We start from the raw sequence: 22,501 nt of genomic DNA, 5'->3' as shown, positions 1-22,501 counted from the left end.
TGCACTTGGTTGGTAGTTTCAAGTCATTCTAAAGACAAAATGATGGAAAACCTGTAAACTGTGCTCTTTATTAGTGTCAGAATTTAAGATAAAGCAGGGTGTGATCATTGGCTAATGTCTTGATATTGACAGATCATTAATTATTCAGCATGCTGTGTCACACAGTTTCATAGTTAGTTCTACCCTGCACTCACAATGTCTGGTTTTAAAAAATATGAGATGGATGACATCATTTTGGCTTTCCAAGGTGGAGACCAAAAGAGAGCTCAAAGTAGAGCTGGGCGATATAAGATTTTTTCATATCACGATATGTTTTTTTCATTTCAGGCGATAACGATATAAATCACGATATAAGCCAAATAACTATATTTGTAAGATTTAAATGTGCCGTTGCTCACAAGTAAAATAATCAGCAGCTTGTTTTGATTTAAATATTTATTTCCCATAATAACTTCAACAGGGTAGCTGTACTTAAGGAACATGAGACTTTTTCAGCTAAATAAAGGCAAATATTGCAAACTACACAAAAGGCAGCCGCTAAAGCGTTTAAGTTTCAAAATAGAACAAACGAAACAGACTAAATTGTCAATTCCACTTAGAAACAAAATATTAATTCTAAAAATAAATCTTAGTTTGTTTTACAGAAGAACAGACAAAATTGACTAACTTTTGTCAATATCAAATAAACTGAGAACTAAAAGGAAATTCTCAATCTCTCCTTGTTGTATAGCTCAGCTTTTCAAACAGTTTTAACAGTTACTTTAGTCTGACAAAAGCCGAATGACGAATTAGCGCTTTCAGTCAGAAAGCGATTTATTGTATTTCCAGACTTGCTTTCGGCACATTTACAGTGTGCGCTACTCTGTTTGACTTGAAATAGCTGAAATACCTTCACACTACAGAACTTCTATGGCTCTTCCGTTCGACAATCTCTCCGGCATTGGAACCATCATCTGTTTTCTCTTCGGTAACCTTCGGTCACGCTCTCGGTTGATTTTTCTCTAGTCAGCGCACTCATTTCCTCCCTTACCCGGGCGGCACGGCAGCTGGCTGCTTCCCAAACAAATACACATGTGCGGCTTGGCACTCGTGCTGTACGTAACAAGTCACGTGACGTGACGCTGCGGCTGTGATTGGTTCGGCTCTGCGCTACTTAATTTGGATTGGCTGTTCTTTTTTTTCTTTTTTTTTAAGAGGACAAGAGCGGTGAGGTCTATCGCAGTAGTTTAACTTTTCTATCAAGAAAAAGTTATTTTGCAATACATATCGTTATCGTTCTATCGCCCAGCTCTAGCTAAAAGTAGAGCAAATGGTGGAGTTTAGAACTGCAAAGGTCTCCACATCTGCCAGGAAATTCTTGGAGTTGTGGTCAAAGCGCAACAGCTGGACAACTTATTGACACACTGCAGAGCAAATACACAGTCTTCACATTTTGCTGCTTTCTGTGTTTTCATTTCTTCACAATCGGTTCTGCACATGTATGTTTGTATTTTGAGAAACCTTAAGTGGAGGCAGAACTAAGGTTATAGGACAAAATACAACATGTGTACAAAATACATTTTGTTAAAAAGTGAATTCTTGATTTATTTAAGACTGTGATTTGGTTGAAACTGAAGCAAGAAAAGCATAATGTTTGAAAGACCAAAGCATTTAATCCGGAGAGGGTGAAAAGAGCTACTGACAGCTGAGTCGTGACTAGAGTTTATAGTTTTGAGGCAGCTGTCTGTCTAATGCGCTGTAATACAGACAATTCCGGTTCTTCAAGTTCTTCAGCTTGTTGTCAAAGATAATAAAGTCTTAAGGAGAACTGAGTCACACTCTCCCTTACAGAGACTTTGTAGAGGAGAAACTGGGAAGCAAGTATGTGATTGGCAGATCACTGGACTTTGCCGTCTCCTTTGAAGAGTCAGGTCCAGCTACGCCCATGTTCTTCATCCTCTCTCCCGGAGTTGACCCTTTGAAGGATGTGGAAAAACATGGTAAGGCTTCTGCATGTTTTATCTTTAAAAAAGCTTTTAAATCCTGCTTAAAAGTGTGTTCGGGACTTTTATAAGAGCGAACACATTGCCAGTATATCGTTTCTTTTAGCTGTGTAGGGTTTTGGGTTAGTTATTAAGAGGAAATGCCTTGTCTACCTGCATGCATGATTTCAAATTTTAGTTCTGTTGCATAGGATTATCAGTCAGAACAACACATTTGTAATGTGTATCTGCTGTAATACCAGCCATCACTGCCAATGCACAACCAGCTCTGGATAGACTGAAAGGATTATACTAAAGGTCAGAAATATGTGAGATGACACCACTGGTGTATTAGGGCAACAGAAAGTAAATGTCATTGGTTTTAGAGTTACTTTACATTCCTTTATGAATAATGGGTGGGTGGTGGCAAGATTTTTTTTTTACTAGAAATATGGCAAAAGTTGAAGCTTTTGTACTGACCTAGGCATTAATTCAGTTTTTGGGTATTTGAAATCAGCTGTATGAAATATTCAGATTGCAGGAATTGTTTCAGTTAACTGGAACAGATTTCCTCATTATTTCTCTTCTACCCAAGCATATGCATCGGCATTTTTGCATTCAAGTAATGAATGATTTGTTAGGGTTTTTGTTTTTGTGTTTGTTTTGCCTTACTTGGGTTTCAGTTTCTCCTTTGTCGTCCTTTTATCCTCGGATTAATTTATCACACAGCGTAATGTTGAAGTGTTGGTTTATGCTCAACACGCTGCATTATTTGTGACTATTTTTAGATGCTTCATTTTTATAGGCATCGCCAGGTGATTAAATCAACCATGGAGCTACTATAGGCTCTGAAACCCCCTGTAAAATCCTCCATCCTCTCCTAATACCATACCAAATAGCACTCCTGCTGAAATTGCCTCTAAGGGCTCTGATTATCGATTAGCAACACCCTCATCCTGACCATAGCCAATCACATCAAAGTTAAAGGTAACCAGCTGCTCCTGAGCTGATGAAAAGCAGCAGAACATGTTTTTTCCCCATTATATTGTGTCTGTGGGGTTTCTTAGATATTAGGCTTTGGTGAGATTTTCATTAGACAGATTATGTGAGTTTTGTTTGGTCTGAAGGGCACTAATGGCTCCGAAACAAACATTTCAGTTTGATTTCTAACAAACTGGGCACAAATCACTCCAGTGTTTGAGTGAAATTTTAACCAGAAGGCTTAAAGTGGGGAACTAAAGCTGACTCATCTAATGATTATGATTTAAAGTGCATATTAGTTAGTTTAGCCTGTGTCCAAGGCATGGATAGTGCTTTAGCCAGAGGAGGAGATATTGTGGAATTGAGTCATTTTATTCAGTTCATTACACAGATTCATATCCAATAACTATGTAGCTTGTTCATATTTTTCTAAGCTATGCAGTTAGATTACATTTGAATAAGTGAGCAACTAGATCACTACTCTTAATGCTGATTATAATACAATTTATCACACTTAGTGATTTGTGACGATTAGTGTAAAATTACTCCCACCTAAGAACCATTTGTGACGCTCAGTCATAGACTGTACATTTAAAAATGGACTTCACCCACTGTTTTTGTGTTTATGTTTTTGTGTTTATGTTTTTTCTGTTTCTGTTTTTTGTGTTTCTGTTTTCTGTGTTTCTGTTTTTTGTGTTTCTGTTTTCTGTGTTTCTGTTTTTCACTGTTTCTGTTTTCTGTGTTTCTGTTTTTCACTGTTTCTGTTTTTTGTGTTTCTGTTTTTCACTGTTTCTGTTTTTCACTGTTTCTGTTTTTCACTGTTTCTGTTTTTGTGTTTCTGTTTTTTGTGTTTCTGTTTTCAGTGTTTCTGTTTTCAGTGTTTCTCTTTTTTGTGTTTCTGTTTTTTGTGTTTCTGTTTTCTGTTTTCTGTGTTTCTGTTTTCACTGTTTCTGTTTTCACTGTTTCTCTTTTTTGTGTTTCTGTTTTCTGTGTTTCTGTTTTTTGTGTTTTTTGTGTTTCTGTTTTTTGTGTTTCTGTTTTTTGTGTTTCTTGTGTTTCTGTTTTCTGTGTTTCTGTTTTTTGGTGTTTCTTGTGTTTCTGTTTTTTGTGTTTCTGTTTTTTGTGTTTTTTGTGTTTCTGTTTTTTGGTGTTTTTTGTGTTTCTGTTTTTTGGTGTTTTTTGTGTTTCTGTTTTCTGTGTTTCTGTTTTTTGTGTTTTTTGTGTTTCTGTTTTCTGTGTTTTTTGTGTTTCTTGTGTTTCTGTTTTTTGGTGTTTTTTGTGTTTCTGTTTTCTGTGTTTCTGTTTTTTGTGTTTTTTGTGTTTCTGTTTTTTGTGTTTTTTGTGTTTCTGTTTTCTGTGTTTTTTGTGTTTCTGTTTTTTGTGTTTCTTGTGTTTCTGTTTTTTGTGTTTCTGTTTTTTCTGTTTCTGTTTTTTGTGTTTCTGTTTTCTGTGTTTCTGTTTTTTGTGTTTCTGTTTTCTGTGTTTGTTTTTCACTGTTTCTGTTTTTTGTGTTTCTGTTTTTCACTGTTTCTGTTTTTCACTGTTTCTGTTTTTCACTGTTTCTGTTTTTTGTGTTTCTGTTTTTTGTGTTTCTGTTTTCAGTGTTTCTGTTTTCAGTGTTTCTGTTTTCAGTGTTTCTGTTTTCACTGTTTCTGTTTTCACTGTTTCTGTTTTCACTGTTTCTCTTTTTTGTGTTTCTGTTTTTTGTGTTTCTGTTTTCAGTGTTTCTCTTTTTTGTGTTTCTCTTTTTTGTGTTTCTCTTTTTTGTGTTTCTCTTTTTTGTGTTTCTGTTTTCAGTGTTTCTGTTTTCAGTGTTTCTGTTTTTTGTGTTTCTGTTTTCTCTGTTTTTTGTGTTTCTGTTTTCAGTGTTTCTGTTTTTTCAGTTTTTTCTGTTTTTTGTGTTTCTGTTTTTTGTGTTTCTGTTTTTTGTGTTTCTGTTTTCTGTGTTTTTTGTGTTTCTGTTTTTTGTGTTTCTGTTTTCTGTGTTTCTGTTTTTTGTGTTTTTTGTGTTTCTGTTTTTTGTGTTTCTGTTTTTTGTGTTTCTTGTGTTTCTGTTTTTTGTGTTTTTTGTGTTTCTGTTTTTTGTGTTTCTTGTGTTTCTTTTTTTCTGTGTTTCTGTTTTTTGGTGTTTCTTGTGTTTCTGTTTTCTGTGTTTCTGTTTTTTGTGTTTCTGTTTTTTGTGTTTCTGTTTTTTGGTGTTTTTTGTGTTTCTGTTTTCTGTGTTTCTGTTTTTTGTGTTTTTGGTGTTTCTGTTTTTTGTGTTTTTTGTGTTTCTGTTTTCTGTGTTTTTTTTGTGTTTCTGTTTTTTGTGTTTCTGTTTTTTGTGTTTCTTGTGTTTCTGTTTTTTGTGTTTCTGTTTTTTGGTGTTTTTTGTGTTTCTGTTTTCTGTGTTTCTGTTTTTTGTGTTTCTGTTTTTTGTGTTTTTTGTGTTTCTGTTTTTTGTGTTTCTGTTTTCTGTGCGAGGTTCTGTATGAAATTTTGGTTGTCAAACTGACTGATCGCTTTTAGTTTTGCAACATTTAGCCTCAATTAGCATAGATTGGAACTAAAAGAGACATCTAGCATTACTTTTAAGAGGAGACTAATAAGATATTAAACATATAAATAACACAGTTTGTTTATTACTTTCTTGGCTTATTTCTTTAACAGTTAATCAGAGCTTGGTCTGTACCATTATTTTGCTAATCTAGGCTAAGCACATTTCAGAGCTACCTCTCTGTAGTGCAGAGAGGTAGTAAAGATGCAGATGGATGCTAAATGGAGTTTAATAGACTAGCAAATAGCGGTGCAGTTCAATAGACTGCATTTATCATTTTAGTCTTTGCAACTGTTTCTGCAACCAAAGTTTTATTGAAACAATTACTTTTTTTTCTTTCAGGGAGGAAGCTGGGCTACACATTTGACAACAAAAACCTCCATAATGTCTCTCTGGGTCAAGGTCAGGAAGTTATAGCTGAACAAGCCCTCAACTTGGCAGCTAAAAACGGCCATTGGGTCATATTACAGGTACAGCAAATATACTTTTGAAATAGGGACTGTGATGTTATTTGTTATATGAGTATCAACACAAATTCAGTGAGTTCACACTCCAACCAATATTTTTTCTGAAGATTATTGCAACAATCATATCAAGTAGATCCAATTATAGTTTGTGGTGTTTGAACACTAACACAAAAGGTATAAAATGACAATTCATTATAATTGTTAGAACATTTTGTCTTTCACTGAGTTGTCCCATGTGGTAAACCCATATAAAACGTGCCAAATTACAAAAACATATGTCTGTTATCAAATGTAGTATATACAATGCTGTAGACACCCGGAAAACCGAAACAAACACTTTTTGGAAATTGAATACAGGGTTCATTTATGTCAAGGATTTTCTATTCAAGGGGTGATTTTATGTGGCATTTCCTTTATCTGCACGTGTTCTGAATGAGGCATATTATCACTTTGTTTTTCATTGCATACTCAGTGGGATGTTTGCTTTCCTCCAAGGTTCGTCTCTGTGGAAAAGCGAATTTAATTCTCGAAGGAAATTTCCTAACTGAAAGGGCCACGGCATTATACAGTACAATATCTACAGCCACGGTGTCTGTTCTCCTCTTATCTGGAGGGCAAGGCTGGCTTTTGCATTTTAAGTGGAAACCTTGGTGGAATTCTAATGTGAAGTATCGACAGATATGAACCACAGACCAGGCACTGTGGGACACCCATTTCTTTTAATTCACACAGCTTGTTGGATTTAAAAAAAAAGAGAGAAGGTTGCGACAGCATCACTCTCCTCTCCAGACCCAGGATAGCACAGACAAGCAGTTGTTTAATTACCTTTGCATAAGAATCCCGATCGATACGCTTAAAAAGGCCTTGTCCCCCTGGCAACAAACCTCCTATTCGCTTTATCTGTCTGTTTGTCTGCCTACAAAGTGCCACCCCTATGGTACTGGTCAGGGAGGGAAAGAAAAAAAGAGGGGAGGGGGAGGGGGAGGTAACATATTCCCATCTATCTCCTGCTTAAACCATCCGTATCTTCTCCATCTTCTCTTTTCTATTCCTCTGCCCACTCTCTCATTCTGTGAAGTAACTTTGATACTTTGGTCTTATCATTTTCTCCACTACATCTACCATCCTATCAATCCTCCCACTTTTCCTGCTAACCTGCTATCTCTTCATTCCCCCTCTTTGACCTTCTTGTCTCAGTTCTCCTCCTACCTATTCACCACTCCACCTTTATTAAGCCACTGTGAGGCCTGGCTCCATCAGTCCAGGATCATGTTAATGGCAGATTCCCTTTTGCTGCTGGGTAATTATATTGGAGAGCAGCATCGTCTTCTCAGATGGGCACAAGAGACAAAATAGCAGAAACTTTAAAGCAGTCCAAAGCATTTGGTGGGAGTATGTGTTTGCAGATTGGAGTTAAATATCTCACATTGGCCAGGAGGCCAAAATCGAGTGGCCAGAACTTGCTGGTTTTTGAGCTTTGTTGAGCTAGTGACAGAAAAAAGTCTCTGGAGGGCAGACAGTTGGATGAAAAGATTTCATCACGATGTCCTCCCCTCACTTCTGAAAGAAATGATTCATAAATCCCACAATGACAAATTTCTCATATTACAGTCATGAAGTCTTACAAAGATGGCAATAAATAAAAAACAATTAAAGCTACATTTAGAATATGATGCATGCATGTTTTTTTAAGTTAGGGTGACACATCTAAAGTGACATTTTGTAGTCTTTACAAAAACAGTGGCAAACTGGAAGGAGCTGCTGGCTGCAGAAGTGTTTTTTCCGGTGAATATTGCACCTTCAAAGATTTCATAGATAGAAATCCATGTCTAGAAATTGATCATTTTTTTCAGTGGTTATGGGTATACAGATCCTGTCCAATGACTAATTCTTATAATATATCCTTCTCTCACCCCAACCAATCACAGCAGATGGCCCCGCCCCTCCCTGAGCCTGGTTCTGCCGGAGGTTTCTTCCTGTTAAAAGGGAGTTTTTCCTTCCCACTGTCGCCAAAGTGCTGCTCATAGGGGGTCATATGATTGTTGGGTTTTTCTCTGTATCTATGAAGCGCCTTGAGGCGACTTTTGTTGTGATTTGGCGCTATATAAATTGAATTGAATTGAATTGAATTATAAGGTTTAACATGCAGCTTTAACTGTCCTGCAGGAGAATAACATTTGTGTCAGGTAAAATAAAAACATTTGCAGTGGAATTCTCATTCTGCAAGTTGTGGACATATCACATGACCTCTACAAATTACTCTACAAAGAGGTCCCCAGATAATAGCAGTGGCATAAAAATAGACCATTTATGAACCTTTAAAGACCTCCAAACCCTAGACTAAATAAATATGTATCTTTCGGCATTGGTGGATGTATGCCTTTATTTTTAAATTTAGTCTCAAGGGCGTGTCATGCTGTCAGTGCCTGCAGTGTGTCGACAGTCCTGCTTGTCCCTCCATCCTGTTCACGATGTTCCAGTGTCACTCAGAGTCTGCTGTGATACCGCAGGGCCGCCTCCTCAGTGTGGAGCCCGGCAGTGCTGCAGCTCGTTGACCAACAGGTTTTTTGTTTTTTTTACGTGTAAAATAGAAAGATTATGTGTGGGCACCTGCTCGTGTTTCTATTTGCTCGTCTGTGAGCCAGCGTGTGCAGTTGGACGTGCCATTGTGCCTTCCCTCAGGTTGTGTTTGATAGCAATGCATCAAAGACCTTGCCAGTGGTGTCTTCTAATGGGTTTTGGATTCAACTTTTATATTATTATGTAAATAGGTGACTCTCTGATGTAGTATCAGCGTAGTCATCGCCAGGGCTGGGAGGCCCTTATCGAGAAGACGTTGAGGGAACAAAAAATGTCGCACCTGAAAGTTAATTAAAAAGCCATAAAAACGCGTCTGCCCCTCTGTCTTGTTTGTTTGTCTGTCGGTCTCTTCGCCCCCTTCCTTTCCCCTTGCAGCCAGAGGATGAATGGTTTCATTACAGTGACAAGTTCTGAGGCAGTCTCTCACTTCTTCTGTTGGCTCTCTTTATTGCCAAACTATTTACATGCCAAGAGGAAAGGTTGTACTCTGGCTTGATGAAAAAGTGCTTGAATTTAGAGTTTTAATTTGTATACCATTCATTATTCTCTAAGGCACTGAGAAGTAAACTAGCTTATCCCCTTCTCAGCTCCCAGCTCCTTCTGGACACTCTCGCTCTCAGAATGTAAAAGTTTCTTCTCCTGTATTTTTCAATGACTCCCCCTAAAATCGACGTTCCGCTCCCTTCTGTGTCCCATCGTTTGGAAACTTCAGCCATCGTAAGGAAGATTAAATGTGGAGTGCAAAGGGAAATGAGAAAGTAAAGAGGCTTATGAATTAATGACTGGAGTTATTAGTGCTGTAATTAGATTTAGGGAATGGGCAGTGCTGCGTGGTGAGATCTGGGGGGTTTGGCTGACTCCTTATCATTCACGGGATATCCTGTAAGCGTCAGGACAGTTGAGATGGAAAATTGAGCTCATCCATGCTTGTGTGATAGTACAAGTCGGCCCTGCTGCCCGCACCGCACCGAGCGATGATATTGCAGAAACGTCATGGTAAAGTAAAGCCAGAGAACGGTCGTTTAATGTCAGCAACCTAGAAATCGGTTTCATGTGCTATGTACCATTTAATTTGGTGCCACATCAAAGTCACGGTGAAGCGAGAGGAATATGAAACATTTTAATTGGTCCTTTTGCTAGTTGTTATTACAACAAATATACATAAATAGGCAATAGTTGATGCATTAGCATCAAGCAGAGTATTAAAGTATTGTGTGCACTCCATTAAAGCCCAGACTTGTGTAGTCTTCACCTCTGCGTAGACTGCGTTTTCTACACTTAAAAAAGCAAAATTAATTTGCATAAAAATGAGTCAGATTAACAGCAGGCTTTGCCCTTGTAGAACATCCACCTCGTGGCTCGTTGGCTGGGCACCCTTGAGAAACTTCTGGAGCAGTACGGAGATGGAAGCCATGAAAATTTCAGAGTGTTTATTAGTGCGGAGCCCTCATCGACCCGCGAGGGCCACATCATCCCCCAGGGTATCCTGGAGACCTCCATCAAGATCACCAATGAACCACCTACTGGCATGCACGCAAACCTGCACAAGGCCCTCGACAACTTCAACCAGGTAACATACTTACAGGTTTAATACCTGCTCCACCTTTATTGCCTACCTACGCTTCACCATTGGAAAGCAACTTAGCACAGTTTTTATATGGTTACATTGTGTGTAATTATGTGAAAGTATTTGCCCATTGAAAGAAAGAAAAGAAAGAAAGTGTACTTTATTGATCCCCGTGGGGAAATTCCTCTCTGCATTTAACCCATTCACTCAGTGAAGCAGTGGGCAGCCAATGGGTGCCCGGGGAGCAGTGTGTAGGGATGGTACCTTGCTCAGGGGTACCTCAGGGTAGCTGTTCAGGGGAATCGAACCCCCGACCTTCCGATCATGGGGCCACCACTCTACCTACTGAGCGGCAGGGATTGTAACACATTTATGACATTTATAACACATTTGTAACACATTTGTAACACATTTATGACATTTATAACACATTTGTAACACATTTATGACAATCCTAAGACAGACAAAAACATTTTAGCCTTCTTTAGCTTCTTTTTCTATGAACTTTTGTTTCAGAAGCAGCAGACTGTGGTTTTAGGCACAGTTACCCTAAAAATCCACACTTACAGCAGAGAAGCAAAGGTAGTAGCTAAAGGAAGGCTAGATAAGACTAATGTTGGTCTAGGGCAGGTGGATGTGCCAATTAAAATTGGACTGATTCTTATATAGCACTTTATACAACATACCACATTCACCCAATCACTTACTTCTAAGCTTTTAGTGCTTCCTAGCTAACATTCATACTCCGATGGATGCATCGGAGAGCAGCTTGGGGTTAGTATCTTGCCCAAAGATACTTGGCATGCAGACTGGAGGAGCCAGGGATCAAACCGCTAACCTTACGATCAGTAGATGACCTGCTCTACCTCCTGAGCTACAGCCACCCAAAATGTAGACCTGTTTAACTTTACTTCAGCTAAATAAGCATACATGATAAGAATGAAATGAATGAAGAAAGATTCCTTTGTGCTGTGTCTGGAATGATTTAAAGGGCTGCGTCGTAATACTGTGTTTTTAATGTGAGTATTTCTGGCTGGTCGTAAACCAGTAGAGAGAAAGAAAATGTGATTTGATTGAAACTTGGCACAGAAAGCTGAGAGATCTGTGACCATTTTATTAATTAACTTTTTAGTTACACCCGCTAGTGGAGCATGAGGTTACAACTAAAGAAAGGAAAGCTATTTTTCGTAGCAGTTGAAGCGCCCGTTCCACAGGATCTTCTATTCTTTTGAGGCTTCTCTTGATTCTCTAGGATTTTACATGCTACCTACCTCTGAATGCTCATTTTCCTTTTAGCTGTGAGTGGCAGTTGAAACAAAACATGTCAGTTCCCGATTTCTCATCAAGTTGCCAATTTGCAGAAGTCTTGCAGCGAGCAGATGGCAGCTTCACCTTTCACTCACCCTGGAATTGCTTCTGACCTGAAGAGGACAGATGTGATCATTGCACATGCTAACGCTAAAAGTTTGGTTACATTCTGCTGTGAGAAAGAGGGATTACTTGACGACAGACCTCAGCAAAGTCCATTTGCTGATGTTTGTGTGAGTTATTGGAACACATCCAGACAATATCACTTTCCCAGACTATTCTCCAGCCCCATAGTTAGAATGGATCAGGGTGCTGCAGTGGCCTCTCCTAGCTTTACTTTACCTTATCAGTTCTTAGTCTCTATCTAAGCTTTACCATTACCTCTGTGCTTTGCTGCTAATGCATCTTCCTTTGCACCATTACCTGAGTGCTCAGTTTCCTCCCGGTCCATTTCCATGATCCTTAGTTTGCCGATGTGTATCTGTCTGATAAGAGCATCATGCTTGTGAGCCCTGCCTTATGCAGAGCTACAGGGAGGTCCACCGAGGGGAGGATGGGAGAATATTCCAATCATGTGTACTCAGTGAAAGTTAATCAATATTTGGCTAACTCTCAGTAATCGCCCATCTACACGGCAAAAGGCAGAGAAGTGACATTTCTTTTCTTTTGGTCTATGTGATGCATACAGCATCGCAGCTTGTAAACAGCCTCTGCTAGAGCAGTAATATCAGCACGGTGGTACAACTAAGCTGTTGTGAATTTACTGTTTGTCTAAGCTAATCATTCAAATGATGAAATCATTTTAACAGTATCAGACCACACAGCTTTTTCAGACTCTTGCATACCCAGATGTTAATCAAATCATAAATATCAAAGTGTGTGTTTCCTTGCATGTGCGAGGGCTTCGACATGTGTTTATGCGTCCTTGTCTCTCTGCGATCGCACAGCATGTCGATTTTCTCCAGTCCACAGGTCATGAATAGAGGGGCTATGCATCTCTTTCAGCTGTGTTGAGCAGAGGAGCACCATACAGAATACTAACTAAATCTCCAAAAGGGTGTGTGCGTGTGTGTGTGTTTGTGAGTGTGGTAGTCAGCCTGCGCTCTGCTTGTGCAATCTACACGTGCATCGTCAGAGTCAGCTCCCCTGGGCACTGCAGTAGCAGAAGCGAAAAGGCCTTCGCCGTAGCACTCTGTGACACATGTTAGAATAAAGAGAATTTAGCCTTCCTATTTCCATAGGGGTTATTGGCAAGCTTATTTAACTATCACTCCCCCCTGAGATTACAGTGCCATTTATGTCCACTTTTTTATTTGCCTGTCTGGAATAATGAGCCCATGAGATAGTTGAAGGCTGAAAGCGCTTGACAAGTTGTGACAATTAAAAAAGGGAATCTCATCGGTTTTATTGCCATCTAGTCTTCTCATTGTCTGTCTTTTACCATGAAGCACTGCTGGGATCTGACAAAATATTGCAGATCACAGAGCTACCTGCCACAACTTTTTACCTGTAACATGCAGATATAACTCCAGTGCGAACAGTTCGAGATGCCGCTTTTTGTTCTTTTGCGTTTCAGGATACGCTGGAAATGTGCGCAAGGGAGAATGAGTTTAAGAGTATTTTGTTTGCCCTTTGCTACTTCCATGCGGTGGTGGCAGAGAGGAGGAAATTTGGTCCTCAAGGTTGGAACAGATCATACCCCTTTAACACCGGAGACCTCACCATTTCTGTCAACGTCCTCTACAACTATCTGGAGGCAAATCCAAAGGTACACATGTTTCTTTACAAAGCCTGCTGTTTGTTATCTTAATTGGAAATCCGAACACGGGCGACCTCAGCTAAACACCAAAGGCCACTTTCCAGCAAAACAACATCCCCGTGCTCTGTAATCCCCAGGTGCCGTACGATGATTTGCGCTACCTATTCGGCGAGATCATGTATGGTGGTCACATCACAGACGACTGGGACCGGCGTCTGTGTCGCACGTACCTGGAGGAGTTTGTTAAGCCCGAGATGATGGAGGGGGAGCTGTACCTAGCACCTGGTTTCCCCTTGCCTGGAAACATGGACTACAACAGCTACCACCAGGTGAGGCAGATAAGACTGGACTCATTTAGGCCATGAAACGTTAAATAAAGATAATGTAGCCACAAAAAGGACACGACAGAAAATGAAAAGCAGAAACTCCTAGTGGAATCAGCCATGTAAAAGCATAGTATCTCCCACTTACAGTGCAAGAAAAACATTAAGATTGTATTCTTCAATGTGTCCCCAAGGGGCGTCGATGTGGCCTCCAGTAAATTAATGGTGGATTAATGTGGCCATAACTGAATTACTGTAATTAAAAGGTTTTCACCATCATTATTCCCCATGTACAGTGTGGAGTAGTACAATCCAATGCTAAATCAATAACAATAAAATGCTTCCCATATGGGTCCCTGGGACATAACAGATTGTTGTTTGAGTTACATAAATATTTCTCTGAGGTGGAGCCGCTCTGTGGGTGGAAACTGTTTGCCAGTAAGTCTAACTGGCAAAGTTAAATGTGAGCAAACCAAGAAGGAAAATTCATCAAACATAAAATGTATGCAAGTCAGAATAAAAATGGGTCATTGAGCTTACAGTATAAAGCATAAAACAACAAAATAGTAAAATAAGAAAACAGTTGGTGACAGCAGCTACAGCTGTGTGCTGCTAGACTAAATAAAAATAGCATTTTGTAGGGTTTTTGTCGGTAATTGCAGCTCCTGTAAATGGATGTCCTTCAAGCATGCCTTTGGTGATGGTAGACTTAATTTGACCATCGGTCCGGTCCCAGCACTTATTTCTCAAGTCCTGACTGAGTAAAGTCCTGAAGGTCACATTTTTGGTGGTGGGGACAATAGCACACCAAAGGGATGACAGAAGCACTAATACTAAGGTTTGTTCATTAGAATGCACTTTTATACTAGAATAGAATAGAAATATTATTTTTTGTCACTCAATTCACGAGCTGCAACAAAACAGTAGAGAAACAGAGGCTCAGGGAGGGACACCCACTCACAACAGATGGCTGCCCCTCCCTGAACCTGGTTCTTCCAGAGGTTTCTTCCTAAAAAGGAGTTTTTCCTTCCCGTTGTCGACAATTACTTGCTCATAGTGGGTCAACCAATTGTTGTTGTTTTTTTCTCTATTATTGTAGTATGTTTACAATATGTATGTTTATAATAAAAAGCATCTTAAGGTAATCTTGAGATGCTCTGTGAATGCATTCAATTGAACTGAATACACTTACACTGAATAAACCTGCTCACGAGCATTCTTGGGCGTGATACGTGTAATCACCTTCCATTTTTCAGTAACACAGTAATATTATGTATAAATCACATGGTAGTTATGTTATTTCTTGGGTTGTACAAGGTCTTGAATTATCTAAATGGTGATTAATTTCACAGAAGGATAGAAACACAAACCATAAACTGTAAATGGGCCATAAAACAGTTGTTCATAGGCTGAACTATGACAGATAATTACACATAACATCTTTCATGAGACAAATCACAAGCTGCCTCACATCAAATAAAACCAACAAAATGCAGACATAAGACCAAAAAGGTTAAATCAGCACATCAGATAGATAATGAAGCTGAAATAAACACATTTTAAAAAGTTAAAATAAAGGAAAATGCTACATTAAATATGCCAGTTTAAAAAGATCATTCTTCAATCTATTTTCAAACAGGCCCACTGAACTCACAGATCATAGACTGGAGGCCAGCGAGTTCCACAGTGTGGAAGCTACACCTGCAAAGGTTCTGTCACCTTTGCTTTTTAGTTCGGATAACGAGCCTCTGATCAGAAGACCGTAGAGTCGTGCTGGTGACATATGGCTGTCAGAGTTCATTGGTGATTCACCATGCAGAGGCCGTGCAGTTGAAAACCACAACTTTAAATTGAATTTTGAATTTGATGGGGAGCCAGTGCAGTGACATCAGTGGAGGTGTGACATGGGAGGTAATCTAAGGAGCTTGGAAATAAAAAGCAACTGGACTTGTCAAGTTTCCTGAATAAATTTCACCTCTTATCCGAGAGGCTTCATCAGCTAATGGTGTAGACCAGCGGTCTCCAACCTTTTTCCGCCATGGACCGGTTTATGCCCGACATTATTTTCACGGACCGGCCTTTAAGGTGTCGCGGATAAATACAACAAAATAAAACTAGTACCGGTACCGAGAAAAAGAAGATTTATTCATAACACACGTGAAAAGACCCAGGAAAATCGAGTTAACGATAAAAACAATAACAAAATAACGCTGAAAACCGATAAAAACCCTGAAAACTATACATTTCACACCTGAGCCTCAACTCTCGCGGCCCGGTACCAAACGACTCACGGACCGGTGCCGGTCTGAGGCCCGGGGGGTGGGGACCGCTGGTGTAGAGTCCCAGATATTTGAGCCCTAGCAGGAGTTGTCTGTTAAGAGAGTCGTTGACCCACTATTGATCATGTTCCTCATCACATGAGCTGACATGTGAAAAAGGGTGTGGCTCTTTAGATGACCAGGACCTGGATGACTGAGAACCTGCACAGACATCCAGGGAGGTTTTATTGTGACAAGTTAAAATTGAGTTACAGCAATCAAGGCAAGATGAAATAAAACCATGAATAACAATCTCAGATTTTGATGCAATAAGTCAGAGTTTACTGATGTTTCTCCAATGATTAAAACAGGAACCAAAGCTCTGTCCTGCAAATCCAATAATAAAATGAAAATGATCTGATATCCAAGACTGTATGCAGACCAAACAGTTTTGTATATTTTTCAACTTCAGAAACAATTTGAGGTTTAAAAATTGATGTAAAATCACCATCATAACAACCACAAAACTAAGAGCGATCATGGCCACAGGTCTGTGTGTTGTTGCTTTTTTAATTTTGCACTTGGCTTTGTGTTATAGGAAATATTGAAAAAGCAGTTATTTTGATCGTTGTCGCTTGAACTCGCTGAATATCGTTGATCTTCTATAGCCTCCGGTCACTTCTAATAGCGTCCTTTGTGGGCTGCTCTTAAGGTTTATAATGTAAACGTATTATTTTACAAAGTATCCCAGGCCATGCTGTGGAATAACACAAACACAACTTAACAAGCAACATAAGTAACAGATATTGTACATTCTGTTCTTTTATTTTATTTTTGGAGTTACAATCCAAACGCTCGGTTTAACTCCACGGATCCAAACAATCCAACCTTGTTCTGAAAAATCAGAAGTTTAACAATTTGATGATGTTATAGTGTTAATCCGCACACAGAGAAAATGGTAAGCTTTGGAAAACTGTAATGATGTTAATATTCTTCAGTCAAATTCTTTATATGACTCAGATTAAACCCAGGAATTCTTTGACTGGGTCACTGCAGTGCTATCTTAGTTACACATTTAAGACTGTTCGAATAAACCTGCAACATATTGCACATTTGCCCATTCCCTGTGTGATCACTGTTAATAATGTTGACATGGACATGATGAAACCAGACTGTGACAGCTCCAAGCATTATCACGTTACTGCTTCCCCTCACTTGACCTCACCATGTTTCCTGTCTGTTACTTGTCATTTAACACTAAACTGCATTGATGGGGTAAAATCCTACAGACTACACAAGCAAGGCCAAGTATGTTCAGGTTGCTTTAGAATTTATCTTCAGTCTTTGACGGCACAAACCAGCGTGACATTTCCCTTCAGCATTTACGCAGTTCACATTTACTGCATGTGAACCACGAATTGTCATTGCTCTTGTGAGTCACAGGGAACTGACAAGGTGGTGGTAACTGAGTTTTTAGCTGTTTAAATTTGTCCAAAGAACAAAGGCTTTAAAGACCTTTGTGTTGTTGGAGGTCTGTTGGGCCATCTCCTACCGTCTAAAACAAACCTACTGTATATTTAAGAGAGGAGACAGGTGGAACAAGCACAAAGAAAAAGCCAGCGAGTCAGCAGTTCTCCTCCACTTTCAACAACATACAGGTGTACTCGGTGAGTAAATGTTAGCCAAAAAGTACTGAGGCTATCTCGAAACAGCTGACTACAAAGTGTTTCTGTATTAAAGGCCAGTATATTTTCCATCAAGACTTTCATCAGGACTTGATTAGAAGAACTTTTTTTTTATTTAAGTGCCCCACAAAAGCCCCCCTTTTCAGTTGAGCTTTCACTTTCATCTGTACTGACTTAAAAGCATATTGATATTCATTATGGACCAGCAGATGGAAAATGTCACATTTCCTTTCCCTTGTTATGGTCATTAACAGTCTGTCAATTGATCCAGAGTGTTTGAATCTCCCCCAGAAATATCTCACCATTTATATGGCTCCATTCTTGTCCTTTGTCAGCAGTACTTCAAAAGAAACACCAGAGTGGAGAAAAAAGTGATGGTACTTTCTAGACAGGAAGCAATTGAGTTGCAAATTTCCATTTTGTTATATACAAAAGAATGAAAAGGAATCTAAGTGTAAATTAGGGTTAGTTAATCTTAAAAGAAAACAATACTTTCTGACTGATTCTGATAAAGTTCTGACTTTTTCCTGCTCCAGTACATCGATGACAACCTTCCTCCTGAGTCCCCTTATTTGTATGGCCTTCATCCCAATGCTGAGATTGGCTTCCTTACACAAACCTCGGAGACACTTTTCCGCACTGTCCTGGAAATGCAGCCGAGGGACAGAGGAGTGGGTGAGGGAAGCGGGACGACGCGTGAAGAGAAGGTAAATGCTTCATTTGTTTTTTACAGTTTAGTGAGATAGGCAAAGTTTGCAAAGTTCCTTTGTATTTAAATGTAGTTATTAGTAATTAGGTTGCATTGGGAACCATAAGATAGTGCTCTGAAAATACACTGTCCGTCATGGTCCTGGGTCGGTGACCCAGCGCTTTAAGTTTATTATTATCATTTTCTAGTTTATTATTATGATGATTATTATTGTTTGAGTTCTCTTCGGTCTGCCTCTGAGTCTGCGTCTGTATCTCTGTCTGTCTATGGTGTCACCCGTCTGTTTGTGAATCTGTCTGTTCAGTTCAGCGTCTTGTCTGGTTCCCCGTGTCTGAGTTTCCTGTTTTATTGTGAAGGTCTGTGTCTTATGTGAGTGTGCTCAGTTTACGTTTCCCCTGTCTCGTCAGCTGTGATTTCTCCCAGGTGTGTTCCCCTCCTGTCTCTCATCCCTTGATTACTGCCGTCTGTGTATTTAAGCACAGACGGCAGTAATCAACCAACACCAACCAACAACCAACACCAACACCAGTTGGCCCCTCTGGCGCAATATGGCAGCCTCGCTTCTGTCAGTCTGCCCCAGGGCAGCTGTGGCTGCAACTGTAGCCTCCACCAGTGTGCGAATGTGAGAGCGAATGAGTAGTGGCATTGTAAAGCGCTTTGAGTGCCTTGAAAAGCGCTATATAAATCCAATCCATTATTATTATTATTATTATTCAGCCCTGTGTTTCTCTGTGTCAGTGTCGCGTCGTTCACCCTCAACTAGCTGTGTGTTCTGCTTCCATGTTTCTAGTGTTTAGTCACCTGCTCCAGTTTAGTGTTTCTTTTCTAGTGTTTCAGTTCCTCAGTTACGACCTTTGTTTGTCTTTTAGTGAGTTTATTTAGTACGAGGTTTCTCCCAGCAATAAAGCTGCGCTTTAAGTCTCACTTCCGTGTCTGAGTTCTGCATTTTGGGTCCACCACTCCTGCTTGCCTGCCTGCCACACAGCCAACCATGACACTGTCAGCTTGAGGCATCGCAGTCCTATCGAACCATCGGCAAATTAAGCTAATAAATAAAAGTCAAGGACTGTCACTAGTGAGCTCTAATTACAGCGTGTCTAAGAATCCATTTGTGTAGTACATAGATTTTATACAAAGATCATCACCCATTGGTTTTAACTGGGCTGAACTGAACTCTTGAGAACCCCTCTACAGTTGATCCCATCTTTATCTTTAGGCTCAATATCTATCAAATGATTAAAATTATTTTTTTCAAAATGATCACTAGCATACAGATCATAAAGAGTGGATTTATCTAATAGTTACTGACCTCATGTCTGGATCCATCCATCCACTTATCCAATTCAGCGCCATGGGAGGGCTGGAACCTATCCCAGCTGCCATAGGGTAAGAGGCAGGGTGCACTCTTAACTGTCAAAGGGCTAACACAGAGGCACAGACGACCTTTCACACCTATGGTCCATTTAAAATCCCCAACGAACCCAAACTCACGTGTCTTTGGACTGTGGGAGGAAGCCAGAGCACCTGGACAGAACCCACAGAGGCACGGGGAGAACATGCAAACTCCACACAGAAAGGCCTCAGCATTCAAACCCAGGAGCTTCTTGCTGTCAGGCAACAGTGTGAAGATGTCATAGGGTAAAATAAATTTGGTGAGATGTTGTGTTTTGTCAGAACCGAGCGAAAAACAGCTCTGGTGCTGAAAAATGAAGCTAAACATAAAGTGACAAATTTCAGATACTTTAATGGTTACTTGAGTCTAAGGCTCTGAAAGTGAGTCAGTCCCAGAATTTTATAAGCTGGTGCAAAAAATAGGCTTTGATTGTATAGATAACATACAACCTAAACCTGTATCAACTGTATGGTGGTTTATTTGTGAATTGGTTTTTTTTAAATTAATAACTCGTCCATTTGGTTTTATTGTTAAAGGCTGTGTTGTGTTTCTATAGCATTTTAGTGGATTTTCCTAACAAATAATATGCCTCGTGTCTTGTACCGTCCTTAGACGTTTCTGCCCATGTGACCACTATTATATAATATAATATATGACATAATAAGAAATGGGGAAACCAGGTTTTCCACATGCAGAAACAATATTTCAGGAAATGTAGATCTAAGTTCACGATATTTTATATTTATTGTATGTAAATAGAATGATCCCATTAATAAAAATATTAGTTCATTGAAAACATTTAAATGAAACCACCAAACAGGGGTCCTGAGGTCACCCACAGCATGAGCTCATCCCCTCACAGAAAAAGGGGCTCCGCTGTTTATCATCTCTTGAGACGTGACCAGATACTCTGAAAAGCCAGAAATCTCATAGTAATAAAATATTATTTGCAGTAGCAGTAAGATTGTATTTCATTTGAACTATAGGAGCTGGCAACACCCAAGAAAAACCAGACCAATGTATTTGTCTTGAAAATGAAACATCCTGCCTCTACTTTCCCAAAGCTGATGTGTTCTGATTCTTTGCCAACTGATAATCATATCTGATAAACTAACCAGCACCATTTTTCTTGCAGTAAGATATGAAATAGTTGCAAATTAATTTTGTGATGATTAACTAGTTGAATAATGGAGTAATAAATTGAGCTCTGATGGGGAAGTACTTTAGGCTGTATAAAATCTCTTTAATTGGCACAGAAGGACTTGCAGAACGATTTGAGAAGATTTGATCTGATCAGCATGTTTTTTCCTACTTGCTGATTAATGCTCTCACATTTTCAGGAGTTTCTTACTATACTTATTGCTTAGTTTGACTTGCTTTAACTTCCTCCAAAGATTTTCTTTACTTTTGTCATTTCTCCTGATCTTCTGCCAAAAATTGATGTTCTTAGTCTGAACTGACAGACTCATTTTCACCTGGTATTACTTTTGATTTTAAAATTAGGAATCAGCCTGGATCTGTTCTGTGATGACCTTTGTGATCAGGGCAGGGAGGAAGGAATACACATATTAATAAACTCTAGGGACCTGTACTAACAAGGTCAACATACCAAACATACCCAAGATATCCATTATTTTTCTTCAATTACATAATATTACACTGACATCAGGCTAAGCGGGCACAAGAAGATGGTGTTCAGCCAGATAGGCCAACCACGAGTTTTCATGTCTATCTGTGAGTACATTTACATGAAACGGGGGGTATTGTGGGTATTTGATCAATCAGAAAAATGGGCAGGTGTGCTGGCAAGGGAGTGATGTAAAAAATAATTATAAAAACTATGCTGTGAAAAGATAAAGAAGTTACACACAAGCTGAAAGCAACTCAAACAGCAGAGTGTGACTGTGTGTAAGAGGAAAAGACTGTACAACCAGAGATGGGCAGTAACGCGTTACAAGTAACGTGTAAAAAAGTACAAGTAAGGAAAAAAAACCCTAAACAAGCACCGAGTGCGCAACGACGTAATGGGAAATTCACAGAGAAACTCGCGGATTCTTCCACTGACCTGCACCAGGGTAAACCTCCGTCTACCCCACTCCTGCTTTACAGGTGAAAATAGAGCAACAGGACCGCTAGTCTTTGACTTTATTTATTTTCTGCTGTGTTTTACTTGCATCTATTTGAAAGACTGAGTGTAAACACAAAAAATATTTTATTTTATGTGCTGGAATGTGCAGAAAATAGGTTTAAATGTTAAACTGATTTCTTCCAGTCAGAGAATGTTGCATATAATTTAATGTTTGCTTGATGCATAAAGTTAAAAGATTAAAACTAATAAAACAAGTTTTAAAAAAGAGACTTTTCCATTTGATTACATTTTGTATGATGATTATGTAGAAAAAGTAGAATTGGGCTGAAAGATCTATCACTTTATCACCTATTCAGGTTGTAAATCGTGTTTTTAAAAAGTAACTAAGTAATTAATTACTTTTGAAAATAAGTAATCAGCAAAGTAACAGGATTACTTTTTTGGGGAAGTAATCAGTAATTAGTTACTGATTACTTTTTCAAGTAACTTGACCAACACTGTGTACAATATTTTAATATTGAAAGCTTTAAACGACAGAGTTAGCCTTCAAGTTTTGCTCAAATCCTGCTTCAAACTACAGCGCTCTGCTGTCTGTCAGAAAGTGTCCGTACATATAAACATCATATACATATATTCAGCTAAATATTAACAGACCCTCATGAGGTGAGGAGGATCGTTGGAGTGGTGGTGGTTGAGCCCAAAACTACATGGGAGAAGCTTGTTAATGATCTGAGGGCACTTTGGAGCACAGTCATCAAGAACATAACTGGTTTAATGCAGCGATTCCCAACCCCTGGACCATGGACTGGTACCAGTCCGTGAGTTGCTTGGTGCCACTCGAGTGTGAAATTTATAGTTTTCAGGGTTTTTATCGTTAACTCAGTT

General features: G+C 39.3%; 1 protein-coding gene across 1 annotated transcript in view; it reads left to right on the top strand.

The window, feature by feature from the left end:
* dnah9 (dynein, axonemal, heavy chain 9) overlaps window positions 1-22,501 on the top strand; it is a 206,207-nt gene that overhangs the window by 167,398 nt on the left and 16,308 nt on the right. Inside the window, exons 69-74 of the mRNA XM_087845253.1 lie at window positions 1,831-1,979; window positions 5,821-5,948; window positions 9,868-10,095; window positions 12,977-13,168; window positions 13,297-13,488; window positions 17,962-18,132. Coding sequence (XP_087701379.1) covers window positions 1,831-1,979; window positions 5,821-5,948; window positions 9,868-10,095; window positions 12,977-13,168; window positions 13,297-13,488; window positions 17,962-18,132 — 1,060 coding nt within the window. The remainder of the gene's footprint in view (window positions 1-1,830; window positions 1,980-5,820; window positions 5,949-9,867; window positions 10,096-12,976; window positions 13,169-13,296; window positions 13,489-17,961; window positions 18,133-22,501) is intronic.

The sequence above is a fragment of the Neolamprologus brichardi genome, chromosome 8, assembly GCF_056152115.1.
Source record: "Neolamprologus brichardi isolate AB-2024 chromosome 8, ASM5615211v1, whole genome shotgun sequence".
In the NCBI taxonomy this organism is placed as follows: Eukaryota; Metazoa; Chordata; class Actinopteri; order Cichliformes; family Cichlidae; genus Neolamprologus; species Neolamprologus brichardi.
The sequence above is the reverse complement of the archived record's forward strand: the minus strand, read 5'-3'. Positions and strand labels throughout refer to the sequence as shown.